This window comes from Dipodomys spectabilis, unplaced genomic scaffold (assembly GCF_019054845.1).
Source record: "Dipodomys spectabilis isolate Male_0828 unplaced genomic scaffold, ASM1905484v1 ptg000069l, whole genome shotgun sequence".
Taxonomy (NCBI): Eukaryota; Metazoa; Chordata; class Mammalia; order Rodentia; family Heteromyidae; genus Dipodomys; species Dipodomys spectabilis.
The window spans coordinates 10,275,413-10,286,823 of NW_024870746.1; the positions used below are offsets into that span (position 1 = coordinate 10,275,413).

General features: G+C 45.3%; 1 protein-coding gene across 2 annotated transcripts; it reads right to left on the reverse strand.

Moving 5' to 3' along the window:
• Positions 1-5,103: 5,103 nt before the first annotated feature.
• On the reverse strand, positions 5,104-10,307 carry Ciart (circadian associated repressor of transcription). Of its 2 annotated transcripts, none has more exons than XM_042681875.1 (6): positions 10,223-10,307; positions 9,264-9,683; positions 9,052-9,127; positions 8,554-8,632; positions 8,324-8,435; positions 5,104-5,740 (listed from the first exon to the last, which is right to left on the reverse strand). In XM_042681875.1, exons 2-6 carry the CDS (start codon positions 9,624-9,626, stop codon positions 5,225-5,227), a joined length of 1,146 nt encoding a protein of 381 aa, XP_042537809.1. In that variant the 5' UTR covers positions 9,627-9,683; positions 10,223-10,307; the 3' UTR covers positions 5,104-5,224. The 2 variants fall into 2 exon arrangements, with proteins under 2 accessions (XP_042537809.1, XP_042537808.1); XM_042681874.1 differs by having other exon boundaries at positions 5,104-5,752.
• Between the last annotated feature and the right edge of the window lie 1,104 nt (positions 10,308-11,411).

Genomic DNA, 11,411 nt, shown 5'->3' on the forward strand with positions numbered 1-11,411 from the left:
TGTTTTCTCTTAGTGAAGGTCACTGGTCTGCCTTCCCCCCCAAACCCCCACAAGTGAAAAACAGGCCCACCTCCCTCATCTGCCTAAAAACTAAGCATTTGAAATGAACGAATTTTCTATGACATCATTCTCCTAGCCATTTCACTAAATAGGGTGAAATCACTAAAAGTCATGGGAAATAGCTGCAGGATTTTTATGTCAGCTTGGCCATTTGCCTTCTAGTAAGAACTGATAGACATATCTTTAACAACAACAACAAAAATTCTTCCACACTGTTTAGACAAACTTTATTTATTGGTATGTGACCTATACACATCTATTTACCATTATCCTCCAGGTAAGTTCAGATCTCATAGCTACAAGGAAATGTACCTCCTCTAGAAAACACAGGTGCATCCTCATCAAGTTATGGTAACAGGAACACACACAAAAAAATTAAGGTTGCCTCATTGTAAGCCAGATCCAAAGAGCCAAAAATAGAGCTAGCTGTGAGACATCATTATGCTTATCAAGAAATTTGAATGCCTATTCTGTGCCAGGTACTGTTGGCACTAATCTGCCGCCTCTTACACCACTAGAAGACAGTATGTAGACATAAAATATAAATAGTAAGACAGGGTAGCATGTAATAAATGCAAAAGAAATTGTATGGACAGCAACTTAATGTGGTGGAAAGGCACTGGATTAGAAGCAGGAAGTGGACCCAATTCTGATAGTCATCAGTTATATGACCTTGAATAAGCACTTAAACTGGGGTCTGAAAACTACTACCTGCAGGTCCATCCCTGTTTTCTTTTCCCCCTGCTTTTGTAAATAAAAATACTGGAACAAGGTCATGCTCAGTTTATTAAATATGGATATTTTGGACTACAATAGCAGAATTGTGTAGTAGAAACAAAGATAGACAGTCAAAGTCTAAAATATATACTATCTGATCTTTGCCAGGTTTCTTTTTTTTTTTTTTTTGTCGGTCGTGGGGCTTGAGCTCTAGGCTTGGGTGCTGTCCCTGCGTTCTTCAGCTCAAGGTGAGCACTCTACCACATGAGCCACAGTGCCATTTCTGGTTTTCTAGTGGTTTATTGGAGATATTTGGAGATAAGAGTCTCACAGAGGGCTGGGAAGGTGGCTCAGTGGTAGAGCACTCGCCTTGCATGCTCAAAGCCCTGGGTTCGATTCCTCAGCACCACATAAGCAAAAAGAAAAAAGCTGGAAGTGGCGCTGTGGCTCAAGTGGTAGAGCGCTAGCCTTGAGCTGAAAAGCTGAGGGACAGCGCCCAGGCCCAGAGTTCAGGCACCATGACTGGCAAAAAGAAAAAAGAAAAAAGAAAAAAAATTGGTTCACATTGTTTAAATGCACAGCATTTTCTTCTGTTATCTAACCCTACCCTTCATTCAGTGACTAATTCAGGTCCCTCCCCTCCTATTGTTTCTGTTAAACATACTGTACAGACTTAGTCTTTGGCTTTTTACTATATCAAATAGTATTGTATACATAAAACACATAAGCTGGGTGCTGGTGGCCCACACCTGTAATCCTAGCTACTCAGTAGGGTGAGATCTGAGGATTATGGTTCAAAGCCAGCCCGAGCAGGCCCCACGACCGACAAAAAAAAAAAAAAAAAAACAATAGTCTAAACTTACACACACAGAATATATAGGAAGAGATGGATATTAAGAAACACTCCATAGGGGAAAAACAAAGAAGGAAGCAACAATGCTTGATAAGAAATGTACTCATTACCTTGCTCATGTGATTGTAACCCCTCTGTACAGTATTTTCACAATAAAAAACTAATTTTTTTTTTTTAAAAAAGAAACACTCCAGCCGGGCACTGGTGGCTTGCACCTGTAATTCTACCTACTCAGGAGGTTGAGATCTGAAGATCGTGGCAGGAAAGTCGGGAAAGTCCATGAGACTTATCTTCAATTAACCACCTGAAAACCAGAAGTGGTCCTATGGTTCAAGTGGTAGAGTACTCCCCTTGAGCTGAATTGCTCAGGGACCGCACCCAGGCCCAGAATTAAAGACCCATGACCGACAAAAAAAAAAAAAAGAAGAGAGAGAGACTGTGAAAATAGAAGACAAGTAGAAAGGAAAATTGTATTGGCTATCCCTGGAAAAAGCTCAAGACTGGAAACTAAGAGTTGTGGGCCACATGTTATACACATCATGTAAGTTTACTCACTTACCAATAAGAGTTGATCTGAGTTTTAGATACAAAAAAGTGTATCTTGCTTTTCACTGACATGTTTTTTGTCAGTTGTGGGGCTTGAAATCAGGGCCTAGGTGCTGTCCCTAACTTTTGTGCTCAAGGATAGCACTCTACCACTTTGAGCTACAGCTTCATTTCTGCTTTTTAAGTGGTTAATTAGAGATAAGAGCCTCACAGACTTTCCTGCCTGGGCTGGCTTTGAACTGCAATCCTCAGATCTCAGCCTCCTGAGTATCTAGGATTACAGGCATGAGACACCAGCACCTGGCTCAGTAAGTTTTGTGTCAGCTTGTGTCAGCGATATATAAATAAATATTCCCAGCAGAGATGTACCCATTCAGTATCCTCTCAGGTGAAAGGTGAGACAGGAGATGAAAGTTTAGCAGTCATCTAAGTTGAAGGTGTAATTAAAGCCACAGTAGAAAATGAAACCTTTATGTGGAAGAATACAATCATAGAGAAAGACCAAGGCCTGTGCCTGGGGGAACACCTACACTCTGGAGTAGGCAGCGTGAGACTATTAAGAGGCCTAGAAATGGTTGCCAGTTAGGTAAGAGGAGAATTAGGATAGAGTGCTGTCATGGGATCCAAGGGAGGACAGTTTCAGTCAGCAGCATCAAGTGTCAAATGATACAGAAAACATGAAGTTCATAGACTTTGTAAAGGACAGCTGAGTTAGGTGTTGATTGGGGAGAAAGCTACATTGCAATACTGATTCTGAGGGCTACTAGTGACTTTGGAAAGTGTAACCAAGTGAAAGCAATGGAAGTTAGGCTGCAATGAGGTTAAGGGCCAAGTGGTAGAAAGGAACCAGAAAGACTACTCTGTCAGGAATGATAGGGCGGGGCAGGCTGGGATGTCACTAGGTGGAAGAGCATTGGACTAGCATACATGAGACATAGGGTTTGATCCCCATTACTGAGCGTTAAAAAAAAATTATGGAGCAAAGAGAAAAGATAATCAGGTTCAGGAGATGTTGTCCAGAAGGTGACACCTGTTCCCTCCCTCCCCCAGACCTGGGGCTTGGATTCCGGGCCTGGGCACTGTCCCTGAGCTTTCTTTTGCTCAAGGTTAGCACTCTACCACTTGAGCCACAGCACCACTTCCGGCCTTTTCTGCTTATATGGTACTGAGGAATCAAATCTAGGGCTTCATGTATGCTAGGCAAGCATTCTATTACTAAGCCATATTCCCAGCCCCTGATTGCACTTGTAAAGGAATTATTATAGAGAAAAAATAGAAGATAAAATGCAAGATAAAATGGGGATAGATGGTACAAGTTTCACAAGTGAACAACAATCAAAAGCACAAGTAGAGAGAGGCCCAGTGTCAGTGGCTCACTTAGGAGCCTGAGACCTGGAGGATCACCATTCAAAGCCAGCCCAGAAAGAAAAATTCACTCTAAAATACCCAGCAAAGTGCTAGACTGGAGTTATTGCTCAAGTGGTAGAACACCAGGCCTGTGAGAAAAAGCTAAGTAAGAGATGATGCTCTAAATTCAAGCCCCAATACAAAAAAAGCACAAATAAAAAGTTTTCTTCAGAAAGGAGGTCATATTTTCTGAAGTACAAGGAGGCAATTATTCACTGACAACAGAGGACCTGAGAACTGGGAGAAAGATGTCTGACGAGCTGTGAGAAATACACTAAGGAGCCAGTAAGCAATGACTAAGATGACAGAATAGTCTGATAACACTGCAAAGGCTTAGGATGGGAGAGGAAATGGTTTTGGTAGAAACTAGGACAAATAAAAAAAGAGAGTAATACACAGAGAAGGGTAGAAACAGATACATTCATGGACTTCATTTTTGCATCCTCAGAATGCTGGGCTGCTTTCCTTAGTCTAGTGTCCATCTAGCTGATGCACCTTTGAATAAGGATGTGATCCATTGTCTGAAAGGATCCCCATCCACCCAACTGACAATTCTAGTTAGGGTACCCCACTACCCTCTTCAAAACCGGCTGTTTCAGCTTTTGTGCCCTTCCTCTAGCAGCAGCAGGTTACACACTCATTTACCCATAAACATCAACAGCACTCATCAAAGCAAAGAGCTATATCTGAGCAGAAGAACCTGTTAGTCTGGGCCAGCTAGATTACATGGGAAAGACACAAAAGGAAAGGTGCTAAGCCGGGCACTGGTGGCTCATGCCTGTAATCCTAGCTACTCAGGAGGCTGAGATTTGGGGATTGCAGTTCAAAGCCAGTCTGGGCAGGAAAGTCTGTGAAACTCTTATCTCCAATAGACCACCAGAAAACCAGAAGTGGTGCTGTGGCTCAAGTGGTAAAGTGCTAGCCTTGAGCTGAAGAGCACTGGGACAGCGCCCAGGCCCAGAATTTAAGCCTCACAACTGACAAAAAAAAAAAAGAAAAGAAAAGAGAAGAGAAAAAAGGAAAGGTACTAGCCTGAATCTGAAAATAAACAAACAAAAAAACCAACAATTCAATTCAATCTTGTAACCATCCCAAAGGTCTTCACTAGAAAAACAGCAAGAGTCTCTTTACTTCTCCCATAGGACCCATAGTGTTCCATCAAAACTTGATAACTTGGTGGAACTCATGTTCACAAACATTCCCACCCCATCTTTTCTTTTCTTTTTTCTTTTTCTTTTTTTTTGGGGGGTCCAGTCGTGGGGCCTGAAATCTGGGCCTGGGCGCTGTCCCTCAGCTCTTCAGCTCAAGGCTAGCACTCTACCACTTCAGCCACAGCTCCACTTCCGGCTTTTTTTTTTCTTTTTGCTTATGTGGTGCTGAGGAATCGAACCCAGGGCCTCATGCATGCAAGGCAAGCCCTCTACCACTGAGCCACCTTCCCAGCTCCCACTCCATCTTTTCTGCAGCTCAGAGAAATAAAGATGGATATTTGAGACAAAAAGTTTCCAATCACAAAGTGGTTGAGTAAAAAAAAAAATACAGCTCTTTAATCAGAAAGAATTTCTCTTCCCTCAACACAAATACATTAAAAGTAAAAAATACATATTTACATAATCACATGGGACAGGTATATAGCCTGGGTTAGGGGTTGAGGAGATGAGCCTTGGGAGCAATTGGCAGAGAGCTTCTCATCTGGTCCTCTAGGTGTCCCATAGCCATCTCCCTGGCTATGGTGGGTGGACCAGGAGGTGAGAGGGTGAAGTTCCAATCTGATGACAGAGTTACTGGCAAGCTGTGACAACGAGGCCCCTCTCCAGATAGTTTCTTAAGATCACCAGGAACAACAGGAGGCACTGTAGTAGATGGAACTGGAGTGGTTGGAGCCGAGTAGGTGAATGGCTGCATTCCATGTGGGAGGAAAAGGATGACACCAATGCTGGTTCCACTGTCTAAGGGACCATGGCTAAAGGAGATGGTACCTGGGGAACTAAGAGGGGGATTACAAATTGGAGTGGTGTGAATCCAGGTGAGGTTCATAGCTGGCCATTCCGTAACCTGCCAAGGCTGCTTTGGTTTCAAAATGAAATGTCCTAGCTGTGTCTGACCCATCTTCTCCACGGGAGGTACAGGAGAAGAAGCAGCTGAATCTCTGTGATGGCTGGGAAAATGCTAGATCAGGGGGGAAAATGAAAATAAAAACTTATTTAAAAACTTTCATATTGGCTCCACCTAACTTCTCAAACCCTTGCTTTCCTTGGGAATTCAGTTTGCAATGCAAATATACCTTGTTTTGTGTAACAGATATGTTCTTACCAGAGTATAATTAAGTAAAAACTTTTAGTCTAGTAATATCACGTATTCAACAAGCAGTTGAGGGCCTACTATGTGCCATGTACCATATTAGGCACTGAATATTAAGAAATAAAACCCTGCTGGGTGCTGATGGGTTCTGCTTGTTATCCTGGTTATTAAGGACGCTGAGATCTGAGAATCATAGTTCAAAGCCAGCCAGGGCAAGGAAGTCCATGAGATTTTTTTTTTTTTTGTCATGGGGCTTGGACCCTGGGCTGGGTACGTCCCTGCGCTCTTCAGCTCAAGGGGAGTGCTCTACCATTTGAGCCACAGGAGCACTTCTGGTTTTCTGGTCATTTATTGGAGATAAGAGTCTCTTGGACTTTCCTGTCGGGGCTGGCTTTGAACCGCAATCCTTAGATCTCAGCCTCCTGAGTAGCTAGGATTAGAGGCATGAGCCACTGGCACCCGGCTAAGTCTGTGAGACTCTTATCTCCACTAACTACCCAGAAAATTCAGAAGTGGAGGTGTGGCTCAAGTGGTAGAGTCCTAGCCTTGAGCACAAAAGCTCAGGGACAGAATCCAGGCCCAGAGGTCAAGCCCCAGGACTGGGAGGGGGGGAGGGGGGGCGAGGGGGAAAAGAAGAAGCAGAAAAAAAGAAAAGAAAACTCTATAGGTTCTGTTTATGAGGTAATTAATTTTGAATTTCCTTAAAATCCTTTTTTGTAGTTTTTAAAAATTAATGGTGCTAAGGAATCAATCTCAAGAGTCTTATATATACTGGGTACATATTCTCACAATGAGCAACAACCCTACCCAGAGAAGTCTATTTTGAATTGAAATAATCATTTCTCAATTTCTGTATTTTAAATTCTTAGTTTTCTGGCTGGGATATAGCTCAGTGGCAAAGTGCTTGCCCAGCAAATATAATGTCCTGGGCTTGATCCCCAGTACCAAAAAAGAAAAGACCAAAGAAAAGTTAAAACAAATTAGTTGTTTTTGAGACAGGGTCTTATTATGTAGCCCAAGCTAGCCTTAAATTTGAGAATCTCCTGCCTCAGCCTCCTGAGCGCATGGACTACAGGAGTATACCACCATGATGCCTGGCTATAATTTAAGTTCTTACTTTCTATTTTTTTTTAAGCTAGGGCCTCACTATGTACTTCAAACTGGCTTGGAACTTGCTATGCAGTTCAGGCTAACCTCAAAATGTGATCCTACTGCCTTGGCCTCTTAAATACTGGTTTTAATTTTTTTTCTTGCCATGCTGGGAATGAACCCAGGGTCTCATATAAGTGTTCTACCAGCCTTTAGTATCAAGTATAAACTAACACAAGTATAAACTAACACATAGGCAAGATCTTGCTGCTTTTTTTTTTTTTTTGCCAGTCATGATGCCTGAACTCTGGGCCTGGGCATTGTCCCTCAGCTCTTCAGCTACAGGCTAGTGCTCTACTGCTTGAGCCACAGCTCCACTTCCAGGTTTTCTGCTTATGTGGTACTGAGGAATCGAACCCACGGCCTCATGCATGCAAGGCAAGCACTCTACCACTGAGTTACCTTCCCAGCCCATTGCTGCTTATTATTTAACCAGTTACATTCACAGCCTTAATAAGTATGGTTGACCAAAGGATAGGTTATTATGTTCCAGAAGCTCCCTCCTTTCCCCATTTACTTAATTCTATGTCAATACCCTATTATTTGAAGGCACAGAAAACAGGTCACCTAAAAATCAGGTATAAGAATCTATCCAGGGCTAGGAAGGTGGCTCAGTGGTAGAGCGCTTGCCTTGCATGCCTGAGGCCCTGGGTACGATTCCTCAGCACCACATAAGCAAAAAAAGAAAAAAGCTGGAAGTGGCACTGTGGCTCAAGTGGTAGAGCACTAGCCTTGAGCTGAAGAGCTGAGGGACAGCACCCAGGCCCAGAGTTCAGGCCCCACGACCGGACCAAAAAAAAAGAATCTATCTGATGCTCCTCCCTGTACATGTCTCATGGATATCCTCTCCCTCACTCCTAGTGATGTATCTCTTATGACCATTCCTTGAAACCCAGTAGAGATACTTGAACAGGAGTGAAAAGATGGACAGAGGAAAAGTTTTAGGGGCAACAGAAAAAAAGCTGAGGCATCTTCCTTCAGGAATCATTTGGACAGATAAAAAGCCTTCTCTAGGCAGAAAGCAGATAAGCTACACGAAGGATAGTATTAAACTTTGTGGATGTGTGCCCAGGCATCCAAACAGAACAACAACAACAATAACAAACATGCAGACAAAACAAAAACAAATCTAGAAATCAAGACAATTCAGGAAACGTGGGCATGTCCTTCCTTTCCTCAAACAAACTTGTGAAAAACATCCAGAGAAAATGGAGGGAGAAGCACCTTTCTGTATGCTATCCCAGTACTGGATTATTCTTTTACCACTGCCTCTAGTTTTCAAATTGTTACCTTAGTCTTCTGGTGCCTGCTGCTTCTCAGTGATGACTTCTGGACAGCTATATGAGGAAACCAAGTCTTTAACATCCCTTCTACCTGTAGCAGGGTTCCTAGATAACGCTCCCTATGAAAAGAACATTTTAAGAAAGTCATTCAGTGTGGAAGAAAAGAAAAGAAACAAAACCAAGATTTTACAGCTTTCCTTTTAATGAGGTACTGAGTAAAGAACTAGGGAGACTTACCCCATCTGAGGCTTCTGCAAAACACCCACAATACGCTGGATCCTGTCCATTGCCACACTCTGCTGGAAACTGCTCAATCCTGGGTGAGGAAGAGAAAAAAAAAAAGGGGGGGGGGGTAAGGTTTGCAATCCAAAATGGTCAGTTAAGGAAGGACAGAGAGTACTGAAACTGATTCACCTAAAGAAGATACTGAGGCAACAAAAAGAAAAATCCTAGCTCTCAAGACTTAAAATCATCTCCCCCTACCCCCATCTACTTCATGCAGGCTGAAGGTGCGCTCAAGTGATAAGGTGCTAGCTTAGTAAGTATAAGGCCTTGACTTCAAACCCTTAGTTCGAGAGACAGAGAGAGGGAGAGAGAGGGGAAAGGAATAAAGAGATTTGAAAAAGACAGAAATATATCTACAAAGATGGAAAACTGGCAAAAACAGACATACAGAGACAAGGGTAGAGGCCCTTGGGTAGGAGCCCGGAAAAATACAATTAATCAAATAATTACCTCTTTCATAGCGGCCCATCTTCAGCCCATTCAGTAGGTCCGTAAGAGGGCGAATGAATCCTTGGAGCTCTTTACACTGTAGAGAAACAGCACAAAGGTTCTGACAACAACAAGAATTGCCTACACCAGGAGTAATGATTCTTAGGTTTTGATCACCCAATTAGGTGTTTAAGCACTGCAGCCAAGTGTCTCCTTTTACTGCTTTGTCTTACCTTCTGAGCAAAGAGAAGGTCTCCCTCTGTGGTACAACTTTGGGTATTCTGACTGGTCTCCAATTCACCAGGTCTTGATCTTTTGACCCCAGATCCTGACATAGGAGAAGCCAAGCCTTGCTGTTCCAGGTGAGATGCCGTATGTTGGCTACTGAAAATCTTGGTTCGATGCCTGAATCGGATAGGTCCCGGACTGGGCTGGGAACCTCCCCTCTGCCCAAAAGTGTCTGGCCGGGGCCCCAGGGCTCCCTTGTCCTCCCTCTCACTATCGGAGGGGAAGCCAAAGTCACTGTTCACTGGGGAGGTGGAAAAAGGAGAGAGAGAGGAGGAGGAATAAGAAGAAACGCTAGATGGGGAATCCATAGGTCCAGAAGGGGCTGGAGAGCAGCTCCTGTAGTACCCAAAGATCCAAACCTGCAACTGAAGAGCAAAGCGAGGGGAGGTTGAAATCAAAGTGTTAGGATTTGACAATGGACTGGGAGACAGGGTATATTGCACCCACCTCTACCCATAAAACACACACACACACACACACACACACACACACACACACACACACACGCACACCTGGTACTGACTCTCTAGCTTCTGCAGAGAAGCTCTTGGCATGAAAAAAGCGTCTGATGTTCTTTCCTTTGGTTCAGAGTAAATACCTGAATTGACACCTTCCCATTTGCCCAGTTTCCCTCGGCTGTTGCCCAGATCATACCACCAGCTAGTGGCAAACCTCTACACCGGAACCTACCTAGTATTCCTACGGGAACCGCCCCTACCCTTACTGGCCTGGCTGCCCCTTTTCCAATCTCTCAGGATCAAGATCTCCGCTCTGGTACCTCCGATTCACGCCCGGCCAGGTGATGCAATCCCTCCTAAAACTAAAATCTGGGTGTACTCTTCCAAACCCACTCTCTCTGGGTGCAGTCCTCCCCAATGTCTATTTGTCCCCCGGTTCTCCTTACCTGTATCGATCAGCTCAGGTCAGGCTCTGTCTCCGGCGGCTTCTCAGTCAGACTCTTCAGTCTAGTCTACCCACCTCCGCCTCACTCTCCGTGGGTCCCGCCCCTACCCCCTCCCAGACACGTGCGGTCCCGCACGTGCCTCCTCCTGCGTGTACAGATCTCGCGCTTTCATTGGTTGCTTAGCCGGTAACACTTGACTCTCCATACAGAAATTCACAAGCCATTTGCTGCAGCGCACAGGGGCTCGGCCAATAGAAAAGCAGCAAGGTGGTGATTGGCTGGAAGGAAAGCATTCCGTGCTCCGCCCCTACATGCGGCTCCGGGAGAGGACCCGGTGATGTTGGGGAAGGGGGGGCGGGGGGGCGGGAGAGGAGGATTGCAAAAAGAGTGAAGGGAAAAAAAAAAGGAGAGAAAGGAGGAACAGGGCGGAACCCATGGCCTTAAATAGACTGGTGATGCTTGGGAGGCGTAAGGCTGGAGAGAAAGGCCGCACGACTGGAGGCGCGTGCCTCCGGACGTGGGATCTCCGGTTCCGCCCCTCGGGGTTTCTGCCTCCCTCCCCCCCCCCCCCCCCCCCCCGCCCCGCCACCGCGCGCCTCCGCTCACGAGCGCCACACGTGGAAACCGTCAGCGACTTGTGTCTGCAACGTGTGAGAGAGCATGGACGTGAGACACGGTGTGTCCCGCTCCTGCTCTCGGCGGCCCAGCCCTCGTGACTCCCCGGTCTCTGTTTCACCCTCCCTTCCTCTCGTCCAAGTTGGGTGCCTCTTGCCCTGCCGGGTGAGAAGGGTGGGGACGGCGGCCGAGAACACCACGTCCTCTCCCGGGCTCCCGCTGGGGCGGCTCCTCCAGCCCTGGTCTTACATAACCTGCCACGCACGTTACCAGCGCTGATGCCAGCCCGCCAAGACGCTAGAGGTCAAAGCCGAACTCGGTTGTTCTTGACCCTTCGGCCGGGGCTTTTCAGACCCTGAATTCTCAGACTCTGAGCACAGGGAGTCAGAGGAGGGTAAGGTCCCTTGATCAACTAAGTTACGGCTTTGTCCAGCTTCAGTTCCTTATTTGCTCCTGTAGAAGATTCCAAGGAGTTTGAAGGAAGAAGAAGGCGAGACTAAAATTTGGGAAGTCTCAAACAGTATCGGAGATGTTAACTGATCGTTGTCGGTGGCAGTGAAGAGAACGACGGGGA

Bases quoted from the DNA above. Each gene is read 5' to 3' on its own strand.
- Ciart (XM_042681874.1), bottom strand. From the start codon at position 9,626: ATGGATTCCCCATCTAGCGTTTCTTCTTATTCCTCCTCCTCTCTCTCT. The intron at 8,633-9,051 runs GTAATTATTTGA...TTCCTCACCCAG, and splicing joins GATGGGCCGCTATGAAAGAG to GATTGAGCAGTTTCCAGCAG. The intron at 8,436-8,553 runs GTAAGTCTCCCT...TTCTTTTCATAG, and splicing joins TTGCAGAAGCCTCAGATGGG to GGAGCGTTATCTAGGAACCC.